A 27,267-nucleotide genomic window follows, 5' to 3' on the forward strand; every position below is an offset into this window, starting at 1 on the left:
AGACGGGGAGACCCGATCCCGCCGCAGCGCCACACCGCCACCACAGCGCCTTCCAACTCTCCAGAATAAAAGTACAAAACAAGAGCGGAGACTCCTTTCAGCGCCAAGTCAGCGGACACGTCGGGCCGCCGTTCCCCGCAAATCAATGCGCAATATTTCTGCTTTATTAAAATAAACCCCCGTGGGACAGGTTGAGCTTCATTAAAAAAAAAAACAATCCTTAAAATGAGACACAGCATTGGGGTTAGCGAATGAGCGAACACCTACCTTGCAGTCTCTGCATCACATTCATGATGTCCCGGGGGGACCGGCCGTAAGACCGGGCCGAGGCCATGGTGATTCTCCGAAAATCCCGTGCACCCTGGTGCCAGGCCTGTGCTCATACCACGACTGAGTCCTCTCGCGCTGCAGAAACACCGCACTACTTCCCCGAAGAAGGCATCCCCTGCCTCTCCTCTCTCTCTCTCTGTCTCTCTCAGCCTCGCTCTCTCTCTCTCCCTCCCTCTGTCAGGCTCCCTTGCAGATGGAACTTGGCATCCAATCGGAGGGCGGCTCTCAGCGGAACTCCAGGTGGCCCCCTCGGCCAATGGCAGGCCTCCTCTCTCGCCCGACACTCTTGCTGACCTCAGCAGAAGTGAGAGCTGAATGCTGTAAGGAGAGGGGAAGAGAGAGAGAGCCCGGTTAGCTAGCGTAGCGACAATCTGTGAAGCGTCCTCTCTCTCAGGCTGATGAAAGCTCAACGTGTCCAATCAGTACGTGAGCGGGAAGCAAGGACAGCCACATAGGAACACTTCCTTAACCATAACTACTTTTAGAGCGATTTGTTTGCCAGTGAAACATTAAAAGGGTGGACTTAAACACACACACATTAATTGTTTTAGGATTAAGATGGCAAAATGAGAGTTAATTTTAACCCACTCATAAAAATCTGCGATTTTCAAAGGGACAATTTTCAGGTTTTTTTTAAATTATGCTTCACATAGATGATATGTGTGTATAATAGGTATATCCTTTCCTACAGGACGTGACCACCCTTTTCCTTTAAGGACACATTATGGAAATGCTCAGTGATTTCTGTAAATTATTTATGCCCCTGTCATATTATAACAAATGTATTTTTGCATGCATTTAGCAGACACTTTTATAAAGACAGACACAATACATTATACACCTGGATATTTATTGAAGTAATCCAGGTTAAGTATCTGTACTCAAAAGTACATCAGCAGTGCACCCCTGGGGATTTGAACCTGCAACCTCAAAGTCAGAAGTACACTTGCCATAACACTACGCCTACAACCGTGTACCCATATGTCATGTCAGATGAGAAACAGAAGGATCATATAACCCACACACACACTTTTACTTAAAGCAGATTAAACGTTTGCACAATGCGGGTTGTTAACAACCAGTGAAAACGACACCACACCTCCGTACTATTATGCGGTATTATGCAGTAGTGGTAGGCTACAACATAGTCAGTAAATCTCCTTCAATTGTACAGATCACGCAAACCTGGTGACTTGATTATTTGAAAGTTACCATCACCAAAGGCGACAGCACAGTAATCCGAACATCGACAAACATCACATTATGTATAATTGAGGTAAACAAACGGGACTGCCACTGAAGTATCGTATTACGATTTCACTCTTGGAGGACATCGAGCTATTCGGAATATAGTCCCCTGTCGTACAGACGTTGGCCACGATGTAAGCAGTTACAACGTTTCCCAGTTTGTTATTTCTCAGTTAAATCACAATATTTTGCAACGATTCAAGACTATTATTTGTTGTATTTCGATCTCCCTGGTTTGTTTCCCAAATAGAATGTGATACGAAAATGAAAAACAACTATAGCTGGAAAGGAAACTTCCAAATATTATCTGATTTCCTACCAACCAACGTAATAACATCCTCCTTTACACATTACAACAATTATCCAATGCACTCGCCAAAAGTTAACGGAAGGCGCAGGTGTATTACCGTTATGCAATAAGAGGAGTGGAACCTACGGTAACTGGTTCATTCAATTCATAAGCAGAAATGACAAGCGCGTGGTTGCTCACGGGTACTTCACGCAGCAACGTTTATGAATGAATGTCTGTAGCCTACTTATTTTGTAGCCTACTTACGTTAAAAAACCAAACAGCCTTACCAATAATGTCCTATTGATTGTTTCACTGCGCTGTTTATCTCACAGGAAGCTCCGCTGGTTTAGTGACTTTTGTTGCCAATGGAAACAAAGTCAAACAACGTTGCATCCAATTGCCCTCGTCTTTGCTGAATCGTAATATATCTGTTTTAGTTTGTGCAACGCTTCCACCTAAAATGGATAATACTAATTTTTTTCGAGTTCTAAACTGTAGCTATGTAACGAGCAGAATTGCAAATCGACGACAAACTCACGGGTCATCAGCTTCCTTCAGGGAGGAGTCTGCAAAGTCCCCCCCTCCACCGGCCCCAGCGCTTAGCCTACAACCATTAGCAGAAAAGGCGGAAAAATAAGAAGTCAGGCCGTCTCCGTCGGAGCAAACTGGCGATTGCTACCAGTCATTGTAATCCGATCGTACTACTGAAAGGAAAGCCATTGGAATGTTATGAATAGCGCGCTAAGGGTCCATTTTATTGCCCCTCTGCGTCGCCAACTCTGCAGAATGTCACGTTCTACAGTCACGGGGAATCCGACAGAACACTACTTTCCACAAATTGACTTTTATCAACGGCGTGGCCGATGTAGCCCTGAATTAAATTATCTTTTTATTTATTTAAATTCAGGCTTAAATTAATCTGCAAGCCTACAAAGTGCTCCATCTGGGAACGCCTCCACTGCCGCTAATGACAATATGCATGCCTAGTGCGAATTCAACACGAGTCTACGAGTCCAAAAAGTGTAAAATATACGTGTATTGTGTTGATATAGCACGACACACTACTCGGTCCATGTATGTTTGTTTGCCTGACTATGTAGTATATTGTAAATTATAGCCTACCGGTTTTGTTTTTGCACGTTTTTTGTGTTTGATAACCAACAGTAGCCTATGAAGTAACAACAGGCTTGTTCACGAACGGTTGTTAACTTACTGTCGACAGGATAGTGCTGATATTCACAGCACAAACAGTGCGATACCAGTTATAGCCCTGTTCGGCTTTTCTTCTACAGTCGAAATAGCCTAAAGCCACGCAGAAAAAATTAAAGACTGGATGACCGCGACAATACACTGAATCTTAAACGGAGGGGGGACTGAGTTGATTGGTCAGAAACCACGACCGCAGGTAAAATTTTTATACCCGGATGAGAGACTTTCACTAGGGAAACAGCTTGTACTCCAGCCACTGGGCCAGCATCCAACTCCTGTCTTATCTTATCGGTCCACGGACCTACGTTGCCCTGTCACCACCAGACAAATCTTTTGATTGGCCCTAGGTCTGCTGTGGTCGCTGTCACCGCTACAGAGGAATCGTAGGATACTGCAAATCTGTGATACGGTTGCTATACAATACAGCTCATCCCGAGGAAGACAACTTTTCAGTCAGCATTGGGGAGTGAATCCGCTTCAGAACTACACATACTAGCCTACACACTACCTGACGTGGATTTACTGTTGTTTTTTTGTTTGTTTTGTTTTTCTTGTTTCTTTGTTTGTTTATATTTATTTTGAGACTTCGGTTATAGGCATCTTGCAACGCAGAAACATTAGCCTGCTACTTATATATTTAGTCTTTACATTGTCTGAGTCTTTCTATTCTCAAAATATGGAATATTTAGAAAGTTTTTAAAGTTTTTGTAAATATAAGCTACATAGTCTACTTGAAAATAAATAATTTGAGCGGGTTTTCGAATGTGCTGCAGCAATAGCTAGTGAGCATTCATAAAATTACCTTATACAAGACCGCCATCTACTGTTTTGTTATTGAAAGAGATTAATACCCAACAAGCATGCTGAAAAGATGAGCTCATATGGCATTTCAACCCAAATCCACAGATATTCAGTCAGTTAATTGAAATCTAACAGAGTTTATATAAATTCAATCTGTATAAAAGTACTCGGTACTCTGTCAGTGTACAATGTGCTGTATCAAAGTTGTTTTTACGCAGATTACTTTGCTGTGTTCAGTACCTTTATAGTTTTTCATTGCTTTTTTGTTTTTTGTTTGTGACCCAAGTCTGACTCACAAACATGAAAAAAACACTTGGTTTTATTTTTGTGTGACTGGGAGGAACAGTTGGCGTCTTTCTCACGTTGTATTAACAGAACTTCAGTTCTCTTTCCAGCCTTGTCGCAATAAGTCAAAAAAAAGTCAAGCTCACTCGAGCTCTGGAAGTCATGATGAAATTCCTGTCAATTTCTGCTCAACCCAGCCTCTTAAGGGAACAGTCCCTCTCACTTCTCTAAAGGTTAGAACTGAAAAACCTAGCACATGGTTCTCTGTGGCCGGACTGTGGGCTGTGGGTCTTTGGAGTAGGGGGAGAGATTAGCATTTAACATCACAACTCTGTGTGTGTGTGTGTGTGTGTGAGTGAGAGAGAGAGAGAGAGAGAGAGAAATGTTGAGGGAGAGTAAGTGAGTGTGTGTACAGTATGTGTGTGAGAAAGACAGAAACAGAGGAAGAGTGAAGAGAGACAATGACAGGAAGTCCTGGCTAAGGCTCTTCCCTGCCGGTGGAAAGAATGTGTGTGTGTGTGTGTGTATGTGTGTGTGTGTGTTTAAGGTAGTGCGTGTGTATATGTGTGTGTTGACCCAATCTGCAGGGAAAGTGACTCTTACTACTGAGCTTCTTATCAGTGCTGTTGTTGTCACTGGCGGCGTCTCACAGAGAAAGTTGTGTGTGCTGGCAGTGTCTTCGGAAAGACCAACGTTAAGGATGGAGGAGACCAGTGAAAGAGCAGGTCTACTTTTTAAAAAAAAAAAAATTTAATTTAAAAAGCCCAATACAAAGACTTATTGTCATTTCAGAGTTAATTTTGTATAAAAAAAATTTTCAGCACACCTTCCAATAATTTGTCGCATTTGATTAATAACGGTTATTTAATATCAGTTCCAAGAAGTGTGCTGCTGTCCTTAAGCCCCATAACCCCATGCTACATTCCATGGACCAGGCTGCCTCAGACAGAATAAGGAGCCTAGTCCGTGTGCCGACACTGCCTTATTCTGAACCGTTGTTTAACGTTGAATTTTTTGCCTGGACCGCAACAGCGGGGCCAGCCCTACAAATGCAGATGTCTGTGACTGACTGAGTGAGTGACTGAGTGAGCGATGAAGTCACGCCATTGGTCGGCCGGATCACGTGCGTTAGGTCCAGCCATATACTAGGTTTTAACCTGGTCTTGGTCAGCATTGCGCTGGTTGGAAGAATCCCAGTAAAATGGCACAGGTTAGGGTGGTGGGGGGTGGGGGGGTGCCAAAATCATTCCCCCCCAAACACCAGCCTTTCTCAAATGAAATCTGAGAGGCTTGGTGACTCTGTGAGTGTGAGTGTGAAGGCGGGCCTGGGTATTGTTCTTTATTAATTAATCCAGAGGAAACAAGTGCCAAGGAAATGATAGCATTTCTCAGGATCCCTGCCCCTCGCAGATAAGCCCGCCTGGGCTAATTTAGGGGTCGAAAAGCAGGAAGCGTGACAGCAAAGTTTCCGTTTCCACAAACAAAAACAAAAAAAACAGCAGTAGAGCAGAGGAGAGGAGAGGAGAGGACAGAGGAGGGACCGTGTGTGCTTCTGGGCTCTCTCCTGGTTGTATAGACCGCCGTCGTCTAGATGTGAGCTATTCCTCCTTTTTGTCTTCTTTCTTATTTCTGTCTTCGGGAACAATGGCCGAAAATGACACGGATGCCATATTGGACGTTTTAAAGGAATTTGACACCGGTAAGATTTTTCCAGCTGTTTTTTTTTTTCTTTTTTTTTTTTGGCGTGTGGTTTTTCTGTTGACACTGGTGCCTCCCCTCTGCATATAGGTAAAGAAGAACCCCAACATCTGAAAAAATCTGAACAATTTTTGTGCAAATCTCAACATTCGCTTGATTGTTTCACAGAACAGTGTGTGTATACTGTGCTCTTTAATCCGTAAAAATGTATTTTATTCGCGACAGATGTGCTTTCCCACAGACCGTCCAAATGTCATTTCCAGATGATCAACCGCTTCTGGCTGTTCCCTTGTCTGACTTTAGAAATCTGTGCAAAAACAGCAGGGGTGGCAAGAGAAAGGAAACGTTTTCTATTTTTGTTAAACTGAAAAAAAAGGATTATTATGTTTTTTGACTTGGCAAGCATTGCTGCAATTCTTCCCAAAATTGTTCCCCTCGTTTAAAATGTACATGCTGTTTCGATAGTTTCCTTGCATGAGGGCTTGTAGGAACCAGGGCCAGTGTTTATTGATGCAATGTTCCCACTGTCTTCGAGGCTACGCTCTTGGTTTATTTAATAAACATCTAAATAAAGGCCAGAATGACCATAATACTTCATTCTGTGTCATCTCATGGCAACTGGCAGAACACAATGACATTTTAAAAATAAAACAATAAAAAATCACAACCATGCAAGCAAAATTTTTATCAAATTAAAGTCAATTTCAGAACATGACTTGAATTGTTAACCCAGTAATGGCTGCCCAAATTAAAGACAAAATATTTGCCCCGTGCTAAGATATCCTGTATGTTAGATTGCAAAGTTATGCATGCAGTGCAGTGAATCGTTTTCCATATACACAGCACTGCTGTGCATTCACATTATTAAAACATTATAGGCTCTGATTTATCTTTGATATGCGTTATCTTCACTAATAGTAGGACTAGTCTAGCAATGAAAGAGATCAGACAAGTTTTCAAAGAAAAGTTTTTGATTATTGGATAAAAATTGTATTGCTTGATAATTTCATGGCTCCTGTATAATATATTTGTCACAATTATGATGATTTTATTGAGGATTTTTTGACTATTGCATTCATGACTGTTGTATGATATATGTACAATCATTAGTGATTATTGTTCCGACTATTGTATGATGATTTTATTAATTTGCTGAGTGACAATGAATTCATTTTTTTTTCTTCAAATACAGTTTCTTAATTTAATGGGGAACATTAAGTATAAAAGGTCATATAATTATATCTCAATTAAATTAAAGCGGTGACTGGCTTTATTTTGCTGTAAAGAGGTAAGGGTGTGTGCATGAGCACACATATACAAAGTTTATGACCCTGAGCCACTGGCTAACAGACCTCTGAATCATGGCAATTGTCATGACATCATGCAATCATAAGACTGGGTGGCTATTTTTCTTTGACTTTATGATCACCATGTGATGATTTTATGGCTTGATTGATGATTGAGTAATGCGTGTCGATTTTTTACGATCTCAGCATGATGAGCAATGGCTTTATGGCTTGATTGATGATTAGTGTATGTTGACTGTATGATGACTGTGTGATGACTTCATGATGACTGTGCGATGTTTTTATGATGACCGTGTGATGACGTTATAGTTTTATTGAGAATTGAATAATGTATTTAGAATTTACAGTCACGGTATGATGATTTTATGATCACTGCGTGATGATTGATTGTTAACTGAAGCATGTCTGTTGGTTTCATGACTTATCTCTGAACGCTGTGCTGCCCCCCCCCCCCCCCAGGGCGCCTGATCCTGGCGTTCTGCCTGTCCATGGTGGTGGGGCTCCTGATCGGCAGCCTGATCTACGCGGTGATGACGTGGATGTCGCGGCGGAGGGCGACGGCCAGCATCACCCGCCGCCCGCACCGCCAGTCCCGCCAGCCGCGCTCCTCCGCCCACGGCCTCCTGCACAGCCGCTCCTCGGCCTTCAGCCGCAGCAGCGGCGGCGGCGTCGGCGGCTTCGATCGCCGTAGCAACAACAGCCTGACGGGCGCGGCCCTGAGCTTCCACCGGCAGGCCTCGCTGGACCTGGCCGACCCGCCGGGCCGGAAGAACAGCTTCCGCGCCTCCACCTTCCACCCGCTGCTCCAGTGCAGCCAGATCGCCCGGGAGGCGGAGGAGGGGGGCGGGCAGAGCACGCTGCCCCGCGGCTCCCCACCACCCCCCCACCGCCGGCGGCCCGTCCGGCAACGCCACCGCTAACGCTAACGCCGCCGTGGCGACGTCCACCCCGTCCCGCCCGGACTCCTTCTGGAGCAACAGCAGCCTGCGGGGGTTCCACGCCACGCAGACCCCACCGCCGGCCTACGAGAGCGTGATCCGGGCCTTCCAGGAGACCTGCACCTGACCCGCGCACGCCCCCACGCACGCCCCCGCGGAGCGAGAGAGAGAGACTGCCCCCCCCCCCACCACCCACCCCGCCCTGACAGCCTGGGATTATACAGCGCGCTACGCTAACATGTACACTCTGCTCGGCTCAACTGGGGCACTACTGACTCCTCTGTGACGGAAGGCGGCTCGGTGTAACATTGAGCGTGTGTGTGTATTGTATGTGTGAGTGTGTGTGTGTATGAGTGTGTATTGTGTGGTGAGTGGTGTGTATTGTGTGTGTGTGTGTGTGTGTATTGTGTGTCTGTGTGGGTTTGCCTGTGTTTGTGTATGTGTGTGTGTATTTGTATTGTGTGTGTGTGTGTGTGTGTGTGTGTGCGTATGGGGGTGGGCGAGGAAGTCCTAATGTGAAATCCACATGGAAGCCCCTCCCCTTCTCATCTAGATGAGAACAGCATTTGTTTGGCGGACTCCATAAAGGGCACCTCCTCCAACGCCCGGAGGCGTCGGTCTCTCAGATTGGGGAAATGCATTGTGGGTGCGCAAACAGCACGTGCCTTAAATAAAACTCCGTCAATTTGTGTGGGCCCACCAGGGTGCCGACTCCAAATTCCAGATGGGGTGAGACGGTTATGATTATGGAAAAGACAATTTAATGACAGCAGTCTGGTTTAATAAGCAAATATGTAATTTCCAAAATGAGTAACCCAGTAAGTCGGCGGCAATCTCAGCGGGAGGGTAATTTGACTGGAGTATATTAATCTCAGACATTAGGTTGAGAAGTTAAAAATAATAAAATCTTATCAGAAGAAATCTTGTTTGTTCTTTATAATTTGCAGGCCAGCTCACGCATCTCTCACTTTCATGGGCCCACTGAGTCATGGCATATTAATTTCTGATAATAATTCCTATGCATGCCAGAGAAAGCTGACTAGAATTCCGAAAATGACAATTAGAATAACAATTTTGCAACACATAAAAGGCATTCCTGTAACATTTATACAAGAATGAAACATTTGATCATTGGATGTTTGCCTATGCTATACAGTACAAACTTGTACAAAACTTGTGCAAAACACACTTATACATAGCACTACATACCAGTTCATTTCGGAAAGTTGTATTTTTTCAAAATGCATTTTGTTACCGTAAGTGTTGTTTGTAATAATTTTGTTTGATTTTGTTTAAGATTTTTGTTTTGTATTTAATAATATTTCAAACATTAAATTGAAATAAAACCTGAATTTTAATTGTTTTTGGGAAACTTTGAATACACTATGATGAATTACGTATATATGGAACACATAGGAACAGATTTTGCACTACATTTGATAAATTGTCTCCAGATTACTTCATATGTGACAGTGTGGTGCAGTGATTTGGTGATTTGGAAACTGGGCTTGTAAACAGAATAGATTTTTTGCAGAATATTTTAATCCCAGGAGGGGGACAGCCATTAAGCACCTGAGCAAGGTACTTTACAAGAACTGTGTCATTTAAAATGTCAGCAATACAAATGGATAGGATCTTGAGTAATCACGTTTATTCAATATTGAAAGTGTGCCCTCAAATAAAAATTACCAACACTTTTCTTAACTTGTGATCATTTCTGTATGCCATCATAGAAGCAGAAAGTAAAAGGAGGATAGTTCATATTCTGACTTGAAGCAAAATATTTTATCTGAAATTTATAACACACATTTCTTATCTTACTTCACTCCCTTCATTTAAGGTGAACCTACTCCCTCCAAAATACATGCATTAGTGTGAATAGTTTTTATAGTACTGTATTACTGTATTTATAGTAGCCGAACCTAGCATACACAAAATGATGGGCCTACGTTTTAGAAAATTCATTGGACTAAAACAGAATACCAGTTCGGAAGAAGTAAGAACAACAGCAGCCTACGAACTGTCTTATAAATATAGCGTAGCATCAGTTCCGTAAAACGCACCGAAGCATCGAGGCTCAGTGACCCAGTTCAAGCCTTCCGCAGGGCAGGGGACTTACTTCCCCAAACCAACCGACTCAAAATCAGGTGAACCTGTTCCGCATCGCAACTGGACCGTATTACCTGGTAAGAAGATACTGATCCAAAATCCGCGCATCATAAATCTCCTATGATATGCACTATTTAGTACGATGAATCAAGGTTGCCAGGTTCGTAACTTGTTTTACATTCAATACTCAGAAACAGACATATGGGACTGAAGAACATGACGATCTTTCAACGGTTGGTTTAGTTTTCAGCGGTGTGCCTCCCGCAGCCAAAAACAAAATGTCGGAGCTATAAATGCGGTCTTTTATTTTCCTAGAAATATCGCTCCACTTGACGGATGAAAATGAGACTTGGCTAGCGTGCAGACCTGGCACCCGTGATACACGACACTTATTTGTGACGTAAATTTTAGGAGACCAGACGTGTCAGTGCTTTGCTATGCAGGACTAGCTAACATTCGCAGGTGAGCTACAGTTACATGGTTCGCTTGCAGGCTAAGCCCTCGTAGGTCAAGCTTCGGACAGCATGCTAGCTTAACTGTCAAAATAATAACTGAAGAGTGTAAATGTTTCAATGGCACGTATTTCAGCTGCAGTGCTGGGAACAGGTAATCAGCTCGCCAGCTAGCTAGCTAGCTTGTATACTTGATTGGCTAACTTGCTAGCCAATAACATTGGCAGATACAATTCCGTGGGCAAGTATATTACAGTCTGTAAAATGCCTTAATCATTAAAATCTCAGCAAAAATAAAAGAGTTTTGTTGGAGAGCTTAATGTTGTTCCATTAGAATGAGCTGCCAGGTATGGTTCCTGGATTCTTTCCTCATGTCACGTCAGTGTGTACAAGTTTGGTTCAAGTCAAGGACAGTCCATAATATCACCACAGCTGTAGAACGATATTGCTATTGTCTATAAATATTAACCGTCCACCAGCTGTAAGGTTTATAGACACCGTGCAGTGCACACCTGTAACGAGCTAATTTGTTTGTATATTTCTTGTGGTAATGTGGTGGTCTGGTATGTTTTAGAGGATGTCTGCTACTGCTCTTTGCCTGATTCGCTGTAGAAGACTCAGCACAGCAAACCAAGGATTAAAGAAAACGTTGTTTTGGGGAAATATTAGTAAGTACTTATATAAAATTATTTTAGCCAAGTATATACAGTAGATTAACAGTGAACATTCAGCCAGCCTTTTGAATACTTAATCTATTTAATACTGTTTTATTTAAAAAACAGTTGTTGCATTGTGTTGCATTTTATTTCTGTAATTTGCAAGGATAAACATGTATACTAACCAATGAATATGTACACGTTCTGATTTATGTTTATACTGATCATCAGTGTCATTCTGTGAGATACTAGGATTTTATGTTGGTGTGGGGACGTAATACCTAGTGCTGAAAGGAGTGTACTGTATTCTGGTAGTTATATGTGGGTCTATCCATCAAATAATATATAGAATTAGTCCCACCTGAGACACCAGATATAGCCTAAGCACTAATGTGACTCCTCCCTTTCTCCTCTCTTACATTCAGAAACAATAGCAAAGGTGACTGGAGCAGTCGTACTGGGGTAGGTAGTGTCCCTCTCTCTTTAACCCTTTGAGGCTTTAGAATACAGATATATATGTGATTTGAATGTTCTTAACTGAACAACCACTACTGGTAATGTAATTGAAAGCAATGGAGTTCTAGAACACTGACTTGATCCAAACAATTCTGCACACAGAATGGTTCCTTCTATTTGCAGATCTTGAACAACAAAATCTTGTCAAATATCTAATGAAGGAAATCTGTGATCATCTGTTAATTTCTTAGCTCATCTTTCAAACATGTTTGTCAGAAACGTGATTGCCAAGGGTGTAGGCTATATACCACAGTGGGTTAAGTGGTGTTGTTGTAAAATGCTGTAAAGAAGCTAGAGAGTATCTGTTTTTGTCTGTCTCTTTTTAGCGGCTGTGTTTTCATCACCTATGAGGTGGTCTCCCTGAACAAGGCGGTGACCGTCAACACGCAGGCCATACTGCAGGAGAAGCGCAAATCCTACATCTATCTCAACACAAACCTGAAAGAGCAGGAGAACATCGCTTCTAGTATGCTTTTTTTTTCTTTTCTTCCAATGGACAGAGTCTTATCAAAGGCCACCTTGTATTATTCTGTGTGGCGGTCAAACTCGGGAAACGTTTTTGGTTGGACAGACTATTATTAATGTTCCCTTGTCGGGGACAGGGGGGGTCATTTGTTGAGTATGTCGTTACTTAGTGACTAACAGAAGACTTCCTCTATTTCACTGTTAAATTACTGTACTTTTCCCTCCTGGGAAAAAAAAGTATATTTCAGGCTCTATTGGCATATTCATGAGTACATGTGTAAAGTACACTGCTGGTTAGTTTTCAGAGAACCGCCTGTAGTGCCCTTTGCCTCTGGGTAATTATAGCACAGCCGTGGACATATGAGGAGTTACGGTGCTGTTTTTTTTATGTCAAGGTTACTCCCTTATTCTGCTTGTGGGGTTGAAAGGGTAGCCGGGTAAAGATAAGGTGAAAAGCTTTAAAAATGGCTAGATTTATCGGAATATTAGATCTTGTAGGAATCAGGTGACGTGTGAATCTGGCTTGTGTAAATACACAGATGGCAAACTCACAATGGGTCTCATACACAAAACTTTTCTTTTAACTTACTTTTGTTCTTAAAAATGTTCCCATGAAAAACCAATATGGGAATCGTGACGCATGTGCAGACATTTTGTTTTTTGTGCGTGTCCCGGATGTACGAGATGATGAACGCTGGCTGTTTGCATATTTTATGCACAATCCTGTTCATGTGATTAGCATAAAGGAAACAGCCATGTACAAGTACAGATAAAAAGAGAAAAAAAAATCATGAATGTGGAAATGTTCTTGGAAGCGTTCTTACGTGCAGTTTTACGATCGCACGTGATCGTACAGTACATACGCTTTGTGAGTGAGGCCCAGCGACTGCGCTGCTGCGTAGAAAGCAAAACATAACGTCTGTGTTGTAAAAGACCGTGGCGCTGATTGATGGCTTTCTTCCTATCCCTTCCCTGTGGCCTTCCTCTGGGGTCGTTACATATCGTCTGTGCCGTGCACCCGCTTCCAGTGGGCCAAGGTCGCCGTGTTTACCCCGCGGACTCCTGCACATGTGGCTGGAAAAAATCGAAATTCGGCAACAGGGGCACGTAGGACTCCGTCCCGTATCTGCTGAAGAAGGAAACAGGGGCTGTGGTTGTCCCCCGTTTAAGACCCAGATTAGTTATATTTCAATAACAGACTTAATAGATTGGATTTGAGAGGGGGCCCACAGGGACGGTTTCTGTTCTTTACCTGATTTGAGCTGTGCTGTGTTTTAATGCTGTGGCTGGAGGGGAGGAGAGAGTTTATTCAGGAAGAAAAAAACTCACTCACACATTGCAATTTTGCCCCTGCAACCCGTAAAGCCAACACAGACCTTATGCAGGGTCTTCTGAAAACCCTGAACAATACACTGAGAATTCTAGGAATTTGATGTTGTTCACAATACTTTTATTGAAAATTCAGTACGAATAGGGAAAAAGGTCAAAATAGAGTTAGGTAGAAAATAACTGGCATAAATAAATTGATTCTCGCAGGAATTTAGCCATTATGCTTCTCCACACCATAATTTCCCAAGTTCCTTATTTTTAGATCTCCATGGTGATAGGATAGGAGACAATAAATGTAATCAAATTATTATTATTTTCTCTCATAGGCCTTACGTATAAGACCAGGAAAGAACTACACAAAGCAGCGAGAAGATTTCTGGAAATCTCTTCAAAGATCCTCCTGAAGCCCGTGGACGGTAAGAGACCCCCTTCACCATTCATATGTTTTGTCTAGCTGCCACTGTACCCAAAAAAACCAGCATTACTTCAGGGTACATTAGCTACATTTATGTGTTAACCAGAAGGAGTAGGTTTTCTGGAATGTTTTTTTTTCTTCAAAATTCTAAGTCAGTGTTCTATAACTCCACTGCTTTCAGTTACCAGTCCTGATACATTAGAATGTTCCGTTACAAACATTCTAATCACATATTTGTGATGTCACACCTTAAAGGGTTAATTAAGTGCAGCTCTGTCACTTTCTGGTATTTTCTACATTCTTTTGGCATCTTTATGAATTCTGCCAGTGTTCTGTTGTGTGCCGTGAGATAATGCAGCTAAATTTTTGTCTCCTGTCGTGATTCATTTTCTTCCTTCCGTATGAATTTAATCTTCTGTTAATCATGAGGCATCGTGCTCCTTCCATATTGTTTCAAACTGTCTGTTGTTTTAAGAGCAGCAGCTAAGTGGCCGAGGATATTAGCAGGATATTTAGAAGCCTGAAAAACAGTGATTCACTGTGGAGTAGATCAAGGCTATTTTTTATGTGTTCATGCAAAGAGTACCTGCTGGGGGCCATGCACTGAGCATGGGATCAGTTGGTAAGCATTGCGGTTATTAAAAGTTTTTAACAGTGTTTTTTTTAATTAGCTACTATGTTAATGTCTTCACAATACTTTCTTTTTGGTCCAGATTCTAAAACATAAACCACGAATACGCTTTTGTCGTTAAAGAAAAAGTTTATCTCCCGCCCACCCCCACCCCGAGTCGTGATCCTTATATTATGCACTATGACATCACAAATATGTGATTAGAATGTTCTTAACTGAACACTCCGATGTTGATGTCACAGAGTGTCGCGGCTATCGCTACCCCAGCTGGTTGCTGAGTCTTGTGAGCTTTATTCAATACGTCATGCCACCACGGATGACCTCCCGACCTGGAGGAAACACTGCAGCGGGTTTATGTGCGTGCATTTCCCCCGTCCGTCCGTCCCGTCCCCCACTGCCCAACTGTACATTCTCTACACGTCAGTCGTCGTGTCAGAACAAAGGGAAAGTCTGTTTTTTCTTTGCGTGGGCAGCGGTGGTATTTCAGCTCTCACTGACGGGACGGGACGGGTCGGGCCTGGGCGGGTCTCCATGGCGCAGACCCCCTCCCTGTTTGTCTCTGAGATTGGCTCCAGGAAGCACCTGCCCCTTGGGCTCCTGTGCCAGTTTGTGTTGGCCTGGTTCTCCCGCTCTCTGTGCAGGACCTGGAGTCAAACGCCCGCTCCTTCACAATGGCTGCAGGCGGACGTCTTTGTTAACCACTGACCCTTTCCACGTCTAATCTGACTCAGCTCTAACGTCTCTCTTTTCTCATTGAACGCCAGCCCAGACAAATATATCAGTGCTTTCGGCTGTATTGCCCTCCAGCAGAAGGGCTGTGATTGGCTGTAGAACAGCGGCGATGTTTACGTTCAGTCACGCTTGGGATTTTTGTGTTAAAAAAGAAAGCGTCGTTGACACTTCCGCTTTTAAGTGAATGTTTTTTCAGGTCTGACAAAATTACATTAGTGGCGTGTTGATTTTTGGAGGTTGGATGTCACATTGGTGTTTTTGAAAGAGGATTAGTAAGATCTTATGATGTACTGTATCCTGTGGGCGTATCATAACAGAGCTCTCTGTGTGCATGTGTGTGTGTGTATGTATATTAATGTGTGTGTGTTTATATGTGATGTAGAGCACCTGAGTGGACTGGATGCAGACCCTCATGAGTATGCCCTGTGGGTGTGTGTGTATATTAATGTGTGTGTGTGTGTGTGTATATATTAATGTGTGTGTGTTTATGTGTGATGTAGAGCACCTGAGTGGACTGGATGCAGACCCTCATGAGTATGCCCTGTGGGTGCTGCTCAAGCGCACCCGGGCAGCGAGCAGAGCAGAGAGACTGCAGGCCGTACAGGAGCTGGCAGAGCACACACACTGGCACGGTAAGAGAGAGCACACATACACACACACACACACACACACACACACACTGGCATGGTAAGAGAGAGCACACACACACACACACACACACACACACACTGGCACGGTGAGAGAGCACACATACACACACACACACACACTGGCATGGTAAGAGAGAGCACACACACACACACACACACACACACACATTGGCACGGTAAGAGAGAGTACATGCACACACACATACGCACACACACTGACATGGTGTGAACATTTTCAGTTAAGAACATTCACAAACCACTGGGGTTGACTCCTCCAGCTCTGAAGCATCACACACGAAGCAGATTTCAGATGAACCCCTGCATGACATGAGACAGTGGAGTGTTGGGACGTACGTCTGTGTGAATCTCGTATTCCCTGCCCGCGACAGATTACCAGTACAGAACCGCTGCCCAGGCTGTAGATCACCGGACAGCCATAGGCCTGGCCCGCACCCCGCAGGTGGACCTGCGCTTCTTCCTCTCCCCTCCACTGCTACCCGAGGTGGCAGACGTGAGTCACAAACGCACCTTTCAGCAGCCCAGATACTGTTCAGTTCTGATCTTTTTTTTTTTTGGCCCTCTGGTGCCCCTAGTGGTTAATGCTGTTACTGCGTTAGTCACTCAGGTGAAGCACTGTGCCTATACTGCACATAACTGTGTGTTTCTGTGTGTGTTTGTTTTTGCGTGTGTGTGCGTGTGGGTGTGTGTTTCTGTGTGTGCGCGCATGTGTGTGTGTGTGTGTATGACTGTATGTGTGTTTGCCTGCGTGTGTGTGTGTGTGTGTCTCACAGGGCTTCTCAGTAGAGGACAGGCTGAGGCAGCTGCTAGCGTCCCTGCCCCAGGCAGAGGTGGACCAGTGCATTCAGTATTTCACCTCGCTCGCCCTGAGAGAGAGCAGCCAATCGCTGGCGGCGCAGAGGGTAGGTCCCTCGTCCCCCCCACGCAGGGCAGGCTGCGTGCTCCGGTCCCATAAAGTCCACATCATCCACACTCATAAAACAGAGCCGAGCGAGACCGCTGTGCAAAATGGCTTCCTGCCCGCCCCACGTCATTAAGCGTAATGAAGCACATTTACATGCAGGCGGCGCTCGCGCGTGAGCTGAAGAGGAACGCTGTATAAACGCGCTGTTCACGTTGCCCCATCTGTAATAAAACAAAGCGCTCGGATACCGGCTTTACTTACTGACACAAACCCGGTGTTAGCTTTACGCTGAGGATCGTTTGCGGAGGGTGAAGAGGTGCGTTTAATATTTCATATTACAATCTGTGGCTCTTGGCCTTTCTGTTGCTTGGGGGGCGGGGGGGGCGTTGCCTGCGGGAGGGGGGGCGTTGTCTGGAACAGATAACTATGCGCTGATTTGTGCTGACGCTGCGTTATGGGGTAGAGGCTCAGGCCTGGGCGTTAAGTATCGGTGTGAGAGACGCTGTGGTCGTTTCCCCAGCTGAGTGGGCTGCTTGATTACTGCTGTCTCCAGAGGTCACCCGGAGGCATGCGTTTGAGAGCGAACACACAGTATTAAAAAAACGCAACATCTTTCAGATAAACTATTATTCAGAGCAGCCGCAGCCAGTGCACACGCTAGTTCAACCGGCTGCCTTTGTTCCAGGGGGAATTGTTTAGCCTGCAGCCCGTATGATTGGATATCATGTCCCTCTGGCGGTTTTTGTGAACTGGGACACCTTCTCCGATGGTCATTTAACGAATCGGGCAGGGGGAAAGTGTCGCTGGCGATCGCGGCCAATCGGGCGGCTCGGTTTGCGTAACCGCGGCTGCGGAGCGGAGCGTGATAGGCCGAGCGCTCGGGGAGCGAGGGGGGCCGTGTGTGGGGCCCCCGCGGCGCTCGTTGTAGCGCTGCTCTTTAATAAAAGCCATGGGTCCCGATGACTCAGCGGGGCCCACTTAAGATGTGCACCGCATAACGAGTCACGATTATTATGTGCGCTGTGACCAACAGAAAACAGCCTGAATAACAGCCTGAATCTGCAGTTAGCGCTCTAGCGTTTGATTCATGGCTTGCCCAGCGGTCACGCACAATCTCTGCCGAAGTTCTGAAGTTGCGAATAGGGGAATTCCGGTCCTTCCTCTAGGCTTCATGTTGTTACTTCTTTTGTTTTTCTTTCTGTTAGCAAGAGAATTTAGGGCCGGAACCCTGGATGAGCTGGCCTTCTGTCCCCATTATGACCTCATACAGTCAGTCAGTACATTGAGGCTTGTGGACCTTCCGTCCCCATTATGACATCATAGAGTCAGTCAGTACATTGAGGCTTGCCCATCCTGGCTCTGCTTTAATGACTTTAATTGCACACTTTTTCTCTTTTGCTAGGCCCCTGACCTCTAGTGGAGAGACTCTGTTAGTGCACCCCTTTTAAGTAGGCAGACAGACAGACATGCACACGGGTTTAATTTACACTCCTAATGAATTACAGACTGCAAACTCACACATGCTTATGCTCCAAAAGCCCCTTATTTCTGCTTTGTGAAATGCCCCCTCCCCCCTCGGGTGACTCAAACTGCTGTTCATCAGAAGTGTTATTCCCTTCCCTGATGCACGTACACACACTTAAATGAAGTGTCCTCGGGACGAGGGTGTTTAGCGAAAGGTGTTTGGAACAGGACTGCTCTCTCTCCTCTTGCAGGGAGGGCTGTGGTGTTTCGGGGGGAACGGGTTGCCCTACGCGCAGAGCCTGACCTCGGTGCCCTCGGAGAAGGTGGAGTCCTTCTGCCTGCAGGCGCTGGTGCAGCACTCAAAGGTATCCCCCCCTGCGGTTGAGTTGAGTGGATAATGGTTCCTGATTACAGGGCCTGTCAGCTTGAGTGCCCTCCTCCCGTTTTAAAGAGCGGTTTTATCCCGGGCTTGGTGTGAAGAGGCCCCTCTTCCCCCCCGGTCACGACCCACTTTCAGTGCCTTTTTCCGGGGACTGCGGCTCCAGGTTCCCCAGGGAGAACCACAGGAATCTTTCCGCAGGATCATTCCTCCACATCTAGAGCCACGATTCCTGGGAAGCAACATTCTGAGAAAATGCTCACATTGTCAACGGTGCTGGATGCGGATTATAAAACCGTATCCAATCAGATTTATTTATGTTGCGCAAGTCACAGAACATTTGTCGTGATACGTTTCATGGTGGCCAACATTTGAAATCTGTCAGGGTTTTCAAAAATGAGTCTCTCAGCCAGAGGTGTCAAACTCCGGTCCTGGACTCAGGCCGCAGTGTCTGCAGGCATTTGTGGTTTCCTTTCAGTCAACAGCCAATTAAGGCCTTGACAACAAGGTGACTCTTGTTTACCCAATCAATGACTTCAGTTAATCACCAGTGCTGAAAACAGGAGGTAATGTGGCCCCCCAGGACTAGACAGTTTGACCCCCCCCCGGCTCTAATCAGTCTAGTGACCACCTCATTTTTAAGTGAGCTACAAAGGGGTACAGAACCGGTTGAGTCAGGGCAGTTTGAGGTGGGGGTCCAAACGTGTGGTGCCCCCTCTGGTGGAAGGAGGTAGTACAAGTATACAACGTAAATAAGCAGTGATCAGTTTTGCAAACAGCAGCATTACAGTATTATGGTAACGTAGCGTGTGAACCAACATAAAGAAATGGTGGCTGTTAGCAGGTGAGAGGACAGATAGAGTATCGGTACTCAGATTCTTCGTCCCTGGTCCCCAGGTCCCCAGTCACTGCGATCCCATAGTTGCCAGTGGGGGCCTGCAGCTGCTACAGCGGGTGTACCAGCTGCGGAAGGACTCCCAAAAGATCCAGAGGAACATCGTGCGCATCGTGGGAAACCTGGCCTTGAACGACAACCTGCACAATGCGATAGTGCAGTCAGGTGGGACAGTACGCTAATGTGGTTTTCTGCCTGTACAGCCAGGAGGGGATGAACTGTGTGGGCTCTGTAAGAAGTGTGTACGTCGCTGATAAAGGTCCTCTTTAGTGAGTGGTAATCTGAAAACATCCACAAGGCTCTGTCTGATGGATGTGTGTTATGTGTGTGTATACAGGTCCCCACAGGGTGGGTGTCTGTGTGTGTGTGTGTATTGGTCCCCACAGGGTGGGTGTCTGTGTGTGTGTGTGCATATATACGGGTCCCCACAGGGTTGGTGTCTGTGTGTAATGTGTGTGTATATTGGTCCCCACAGGGTGGGTGTCTATGTAATGTGTGTGTGTATGGGTCCCCACAGGGTGGGTGTCTGTATGTAATGTGTGTGTGTGTGTGTATTGGTCCCCACAGGGTGGGTGTCTGTGCTGGCGGAGACGATGCAGTCCCCCCATATCATGCAGGCTTCGCACGCTGCCAGAGCCCTGGCCAACCTGGACCGGGACGCCGTGCACGAGAAGTACCAAGACGGGGTGTACATCCTGCACCCGCAGTGTCGCACGAGGTACCCCTAATTACCCCCAAACACCCCAGCTCTGAGACATATCCCTTCATTGAACTGTTTGAGAACTCTCTGGTTAAATTGCTTTGGGAAACAAGCTACCCAAAAAAGCACCTGATCTTCGTAACTGTAACCCCCCCTGAACCCCCCCCCCCCCCTCCAGCCAGCCAATAAAAGCGGACGTCCTCTTCGTCCACGGCCTGCTGGGGGCCGCTTTTAAGACCTGGCGCCAGCAGGATCTGACGGAGGAGGAGAAAGCCGCGGGCACCCGGGATGACTACACGGAGTGCTGGCCCAAGGTAACACACGCGTGTCGTGAGCACACGGGAGGGCTTGTGGGCCCGGCTAGCGGCGCAATGCTAACGCTCGGCTAATCAGGAATAACTGAAGGGAGATTAAGATATTATGAAACATGCTGTACGCGTTTTAAGACTCGCCCACACACATTTCAGAGGATAACGGTCTAAAGAGATGGCGGAGGTGTGCGTCTTTGACATTTTACCGAAGTAAATAAAACGACTTGCTGTAATACGGCGAAAGAAAACTACAAGTTGAACTTTTGAGTATCAGCTGAACCAGAGAATTCTTCACCGCTGTTTTGATGAACTCTTTTTTGGGTTTAGAGGTAAAGCTGACCAGACATGGTATATGAATAGCTTGGGTTTCTTTCAAAGCATAACGGTAGGTGTGTACGTGTAATTTCCTTTGTATTACCGTTCTCTTGCTCAGTGCATGCTGGGATAGACTCCAGCTCCCTGTGACCCTGACCAGGAATAAGCGGGTTACATAATGGATGGATGGATTACAGTTATTAAACTGAGATTTAGCGGCTTGTTTTTGCAAGTTTGTTATTTTCATTTGTCCATCGATCATTGGGTATAAATCTAGGGATATGAGTCATTAGGTGTAAATCTGAAGACATGCGTCATTGGGTATAAATCCAGAGATATCAGACGAGACCCAATATTAAGTTACACTGTGATAGACAGCACATTTCAGGAAATACACCGTCTGTCTTGTAAGAAAAAATAAGGTTCCGGACGAGAAAATCTTGGTCTTCGTAGAAACTGTCTTTATTGGCAAAATATGGCAGCAACAGAAAATACACGTAGCATGTACTCTGGGAGCATCGAAGTCAAAATGCACCCCGACTGTCTGTCTTGGCCTTCTTTTAAGCTGTTAGTTGTGATTTGATTAGTGGTACCAGTGATGATTGGTGAGTGAGATGATTAGTTTCTGTCAAGAGTCACACAATGCCTTAGCAACTCTGCTTTGTTAATCACTCCCGGCAGTTTATTCACTTGTACCCATTCTCAGGAATACACCATGTCTGTAAGAAAAAATAAGGTTCCGGACGAGAAAATCTTGGTCTTCGTAGAAACTGTCTTTATTGGCAAAATATGGCAGCAACAGAAAATACACGTAGCATGTACTCTGGGAGCATCGAAGTCAAAATGCACCCCGACTGTCTGTCTTGGCCTTCTTTTAAGCTGTTAGTTGTGATTTGATTAGTGGTACCAGTGATGATTGGTGAGTGAGATGATTAGTTTCTGTCAAGAGTCACACAATGCCTTAGCAACTCTGCTTTGTTAATCACTCCCGAGTCAGTTTCATTCACCCTTCTCCCTCTCCTGGCTGATTGTATCAATATGGCACTGTCAGTCTTTACAGTGATACTGAAGTCTTGTGAGCTGTGAACTAAGGCTTTCTTTCATCAGTGGGCCCAAGTATTGCGTTTTGGCACAACCTCTGTATTGAAGATTTGTAGTTGAACTAAAAATCTTACAGTCTCCTCCGGTTAAGAAAAGATGCTCCAGTCGGGATCCACAGATCAGGATCCCAGATTGACAATCGGAGAGGCGTTGTGTGGGGAACAGGCCTCGTTCCTCTTGGGTTGCTGTCCCAGCAGCTTTGGTGGAGAGGCTCCTAAATCAGAGCTCAGCAGCTCCAGTCTGTTATGCGTCATTAGAACTTCCAAGGTTGGGGGGATGGGGGGGTGGAAGGGGGGGGGAGTCCCGAACAGAATCCAGTTAATTAACACATTGATTTCATTAGGGCTGTGTAGCCCTCCCCTCCCACACCCCCGGCCCCTGTGGACCAGTCCGCTGCTCTAAATGATCAGTTACTTATGAGCACGTGGGTGCCCAGATCGATCCAGGCTAATAACTGATCCGGATTCTCTAATTAAGTGTAGGAATGGTGCAGAGACCATGAGCATCTCTCACTGGACATGGCCTGGGATGTGTTGCTCAAACTTAGGATGAGTGGAAGCAGCACCGTGTTCAGTTTATATAGGAAAGGGTGTCCCTATGTGTGTGTGTGTGTGTGTGTGTGTGTGTGTGTGTGTTTGTGTATGTACCTACGCATGTGTGTATGTGTGTGTGTGCTTTTCTGAACTCTGAGTGTACAGGAATCTTTTAAGGCTAAAAAATGTGAATTCCCTGAAGATGTTGTGAATCAGCTCGTTGGCATCTGTAGAGGCTCAGTATAGTACAGTACATCAGCCTTCTGCAGCTAGCTCTGCAGCACAGTACCTCAGCCTTCTCCTCTTCCTCCTCCTCCTCGTCCTCACCTGGCCATTCCGGGCGTTTCGTGTCCCCCCCCCCCCCCGCACTCCAGTCGTGGCTGGCGGCCGACTGCCCCCACCTGCGCATCCTGTCTGTGGAGTACGACACCCACCTGAGTGACTGGAGGGCAAAGTGCCCCGTCGAAAACCAGAGGTGAGTAAGGGGGGGGCGGGACGGGAAGACATGGGGGTGAGAGAGTAGTATAGGGGTTAGGGAGCTGGACTGGTTGCAGGTAGGACACCGCCATTGCAGTCTTAAGCAAGGTACTTAAGCTAAATTGCTTCAGTTTATGTCCTGCTGTATAAATGGATACTGTGTAAAACTGCACCAGTCCCTCTGGACATCGGCTAAACGCCTGTTATGTAATGTACTGTTTTTAGCCCCTGATATTTTCTACAGCAATGTTCTCCTCAAGCTAAGAATAGTTTCAAAAAATCGTTTCATTTCTTTTAGAAAAATATGTGCTTTTTAATTAGGGGCTTCTCGTGAGAATATTTGCAGCACGATGCTTGTAGCTGCGGACCGAACTGCACATGTTTTTATTGGCAGTGCAGACGGAGCCGATGTCCTCGTACGCTAGGTTAGTCTCCGGGTTTTCTCTGTCCGAGAGGCCTGATCGATGGCCGGGGTGCTTGATGCCGGATTGATTAGGCCCGCTCTTAGGGACATGTAGTGCCAAATTTCATGCTTTTATGAGGTTCTTTAGGTGCCTTTTGAGTCAACTGCCAACTGTTTAGGCGGCCATTTTGAATTTCTTCAATAACTCACTTCCTGTTTAAGATTTTTTTTGGGCACCCCTTCTAGGATGTCTTAGGATCACCCAAGGGACATATGTACCAAATGTCATGCTTGCATGCATCTGCCGCATAACGACTTTTCCCATAATTCCCCCTACTGTAGTCCGTGATTAGTCTGCCGAGGCCCCCTTTCGTCGCGGCGACGGCGGACTGATGATGTCACGCCGTTAACGACTGTGTTCCGCAGGAAGTCCCTGGCCTACAGGAGCCGGGAGCTGCTGAGCAAGCTGAAGACGGCGGGCGTGGGAGATAAGCCGGTCATTTGGGTGGCGCATAGCATGGGAGGTAGGGCGTGGCCTAACCCAGGGGGACGCGCGGCTAGCGCTGCGCTACCGTGGTTCTGGAATATGTTTAATTTATTTTTTATTTTTTTGCAAGTTAGTCCTAAGCTTTCCTCTACTTCAGTGGTCTCCAACCCTGGTCCTGGAGAGCTACAGGGTCTGCTGGTTTTCATAGTGAGTCTGCACTTCATGAATCAATTAGAGCAGTTGATTACACAGTTAACTCTTCTCACCTGGTGTCTTGGGTCTCAATTGGGTGCTGATTTTAAGGTGAAAACAAAAACCAGTAGACGCTGTAGCTCTCCAGGACCAGGGTTGGAGACCACTGCTCTCCTTGATGGGAAGTTGTCTGAGATGTTATGAATGAACCATTTGCTGTTGTGGAGATGTGATGGGCTTTTTAAATGAAAAAATATAAGTGTGGCTTTTGAATGTTTTTTTTTTTTTTTTTTTTGAGGTTTGCTGGTGAAAAAGATGCTCCTGGATGCTGTGAACGACCCTGAGATGCAGCCCCTGCTGAAGAACACGAAGGGCATCATGTTCTACAGCGTTCCCCACAACGGGACCTTCATGGCGGAGTACTCAGTCAACGTCCGATACCTGCTCTTCCCCTCCATAGAGGTCAAGGAGCTCTCCAGAGGTGTGTGTGTAAGTGTTTGTGCGTGTGTGTGTGCGTGTATGTGTGTGTATGTGTCGGTGTGTGCGTGTGCGGTGCGTGCGTGGCGCATGCGTGTGTGCTGTGTTGTGTGTAGTGGTTTATTCGGAAAGAAGTTGGCCTTCAGATGGTAGAAGCATTATGTGTGGTTCCCCTGACGTCCCCTGCATTGTTTTATACAGCACTGGTTATTCATTTTTATCACTGGTTTGACAGGGACAGTGCGCATTAATCAGCATTTCTGGCAGATGTATCAATGTTAGACTTGCTAGATTTTGCTAAAAAGCTTGTTTTCATTCATAGTCCCTGAACAGGTAAAAAAAGAAAAGAATAGTGCTGACTTTGTGCTAACATGAATCTTTGAGCTAATCCCTTGTCTCATGCTCCATTTGGAATCTATAGGGGCAAAGGAAAGCAGTCAGGTGTGATTATGGTCTTTCTCCTCTCTGAGCAGGAGACATATTATTATTACACTGGATAATCACAGATTTACTTGGGGCGGGGGGGTGGGAGGGGAGTCTTTAACAAGATTGCCAATCTTACATAGTCTTATTCTGCTACTGGGCTCTTTGTTGTAAAAGTAGAGGTGAGGAACCTTGACTAAATGTAGGACAGCAGCGAAGCACCTTTGATACAATCATGTGGTCCTCTGGGCCAGTTTCTCTGCCACGTAATACCTGTTCCAGGAAGTATGCGTGACGTGTGTGCAAAGTCTGCTGCAGAATAGTTCAAGCTGGGCTGCTGATTGGTTGGGTGCGGACTCAGGCCTGGGACCTAGCCCCAAAGTGACGTGACCCACAGTGACAGTTCCCAGAAGAAACCGAGGTCTACCCTTTGTCTCTTTGTTTTTTTTTGTTTTTTCGCAGACTCGCCAGCGCTTCGCGAACTCAACGAGAACTTCCTGAACATGGCCCAAGACCGGGACATAAAAATTCTGAGCTTTACGGAAACGCGTCCCACCAACGTCGGCCCCATGATCAAAATGGTGGTGGTGCCAGAGCAGTCAGCTGGTAGGCCTCGTTCGTGCAGGCATCATACCAGAGAGGAGTGAAATGCAAACTCTTTTGTGAGAGTTCGTATTCAGTTATCTTTGAGCTCAGAGGCGACATTAAAGAAAAACGGTGTTTGTCGTTAAAATACACATTTGCATTTTGTAGAATGCTCTTATCCAGAGTAAGTTTCACAGATTACATTCTTTACATACAATCTGTTTCTACAGCTGGATATATACTGAAGCACTTCAGGTTGAGTACTAGGGATGGGTATGAGTAATGGATTCATCGATTATTCATGTATGTGCCTACTCAGTCTTTTTAAATTTTCCTCATAAAGGCTTAGCGTGTACCATTTATTCATGTAAAATAGAGGATAGTTCTTCATCTAATATTAACCGAGTTAAGCAAATGCTGAGTTACAGGCCCAGTTATGCTGAGCTTATTAATGTTAGGATGTTCTGTTCTGTAACCAAATATAGAGCTAATTCTGCTTTTAGCATACAACAGCAAAGATGCCGTTTTGGCAGTTATTGTGCCAATTTTAAAGGATGACCTAATTTTCAGTATCACTCGATTTCAGAATTGGGGATTGGTGACTTCATTCCGGTGGATGTGGACCATCTGAACATTTGCAAACCGGAGAAAAAGGATTCCTTTCTCTACAAGCGGAGTTTGCAGTTTATCCAGGACACACTGGGGTCCCAGGTCATACACTGACTTCAGGGCCTTTTGTTTTTAGGGCACAACTCTGTCTTAACCAGCTTCGTGAAATACTGCTGTTCTTACAATCCAGTGGAGGAATGCAGAACGTTCTTTGGAATTTGGAGAAGAAAATGTCTTTCAAACGATGTACTCTGCCAATCTGTGGTGTTGCTCTTGATTTGAATTCAGTTGTGTTTTAAAGGGTGTCTGCTGTCTCATGGTCATTTGCTGAGTAACAGCTGTTTTCTGTTTTTTTTTGGGGGGGGAGGGGGTGGGTTAGCAGGTTGAAAAGATTAATTTTGAGATTTTAAATATGAGCGATAATTATAAAGGAAACAGAAAAATGTACTTGCCATTTACTTTGAGAGATTGTTCTGGAATGGCGCCTACTTGTAAATACTGGAGGAAAGTTGAGTCCCATAGCATTTCAAATGTACTGCACTCAGTGAGGCACTGATACTCCAAATGTTATGTTCATTTTATCCCATTCCCCCCTGAATTACTAAGACAAAAATATACTTATTTATATATTAACATACCCAATTATTGCCTAGTTTAAAACCACATTTCCTCATTTACCCACTTCTACCTCAGGTGCCATTTAAAGCATTAAAAAGTACACATTAACATTATGTATCTGGAAGTCAATGTCTCCACTTCCATTTTAAGTGATAACCCTAGACCTGATGATCAGTGTTGTTATTTATGAGTTACATGTGAAAGGATCACTTTGACTTGAATATGGACTATTCAGATATGTGGAAACATCAAGGCGTTGTCTATAAATTGTGTGCACTTAATAAACGGCCCGTGTTTAAAAGAATGCGCAGTT

At 45.2% G+C, this 27,267-nt stretch overlaps 2 protein-coding genes across 5 annotated transcripts; both read left to right on the top strand.

The window, feature by feature from the left end:
- Nucleotides 1-5,653: 5,653 nt before the first annotated feature.
- On the top strand, nt 5,654-9,807 carry myct1a (myc target 1a). Its single transcript, XM_064340534.1, is given in 3 exon segments — nt 5,654-5,864; nt 7,630-8,048; nt 8,050-9,807. Coding segments are annotated over 3 exon segments (660 nt in total). The 5' UTR covers nt 5,654-5,809; the 3' UTR covers nt 8,236-9,807.
- A 344-nt stretch (nt 9,808-10,151) lies between these two features.
- Nucleotides 10,152-27,258, top strand: serac1 (serine active site containing 1). 4 transcript variants are annotated; one of them, XM_064340519.1, is made up of 17 exons: nt 10,152-10,294; nt 11,244-11,337; nt 11,751-11,787; nt 12,168-12,307; nt 13,962-14,051; nt 15,914-16,045; nt 16,453-16,574; nt 16,855-16,983; nt 18,701-18,814; nt 19,726-19,888; nt 20,291-20,441; nt 20,602-20,737; nt 23,058-23,158; nt 23,990-24,087; nt 24,541-24,723; nt 25,605-25,748; nt 26,314-27,258. In XM_064340519.1, the coding sequence occupies exons 2-17, from the start codon at nt 11,247-11,249 to the stop codon at nt 26,448-26,450; spliced, it is 1,968 nt and encodes a 655-aa protein (XP_064196589.1). In that variant the 5' UTR covers nt 10,152-10,294; nt 11,244-11,246; the 3' UTR covers nt 26,451-27,258. The 4 variants fall into 4 exon arrangements, 3 of the variants coding, with proteins under 3 accessions (XP_064196589.1, XP_064196588.1, XP_064196587.1); XM_064340518.1 differs by lacking the exon at nt 10,152-10,294 and adding an exon at nt 10,538-10,679; XR_010330693.1 differs by lacking the exon at nt 10,152-10,294 and adding an exon at nt 10,686-10,823 and having other exon boundaries at nt 24,541-24,731; nt 26,314-26,452.
- Nucleotides 27,259-27,267: the final 9 nt, after the last annotated feature.

This window comes from Anguilla rostrata, chromosome 6, assembly GCF_018555375.3.
Source record: "Anguilla rostrata isolate EN2019 chromosome 6, ASM1855537v3, whole genome shotgun sequence".
Taxonomy (NCBI): Eukaryota; Metazoa; Chordata; class Actinopteri; order Anguilliformes; family Anguillidae; genus Anguilla; species Anguilla rostrata.

Bases quoted from the DNA above. Each gene is read 5' to 3' on its own strand.
- serac1 (XM_064340517.1), top strand. From the start codon at position 10,782: ATGTTTCAATGGCACGTATTTCAGCTGCAGTGCTGGGAACAG. The intron at 16,984-18,700 runs GTAGGTCCCTCG...CTCCTCTTGCAG, and splicing joins AATCGCTGGCGGCGCAGAGG to GGAGGGCTGTGGTGTTTCGG. The intron at 23,159-23,989 runs GTGAGTAAGGGG...TGTGTTCCGCAG, and splicing joins TGCCCCGTCGAAAACCAGAG to GAAGTCCCTGGCCTACAGGA.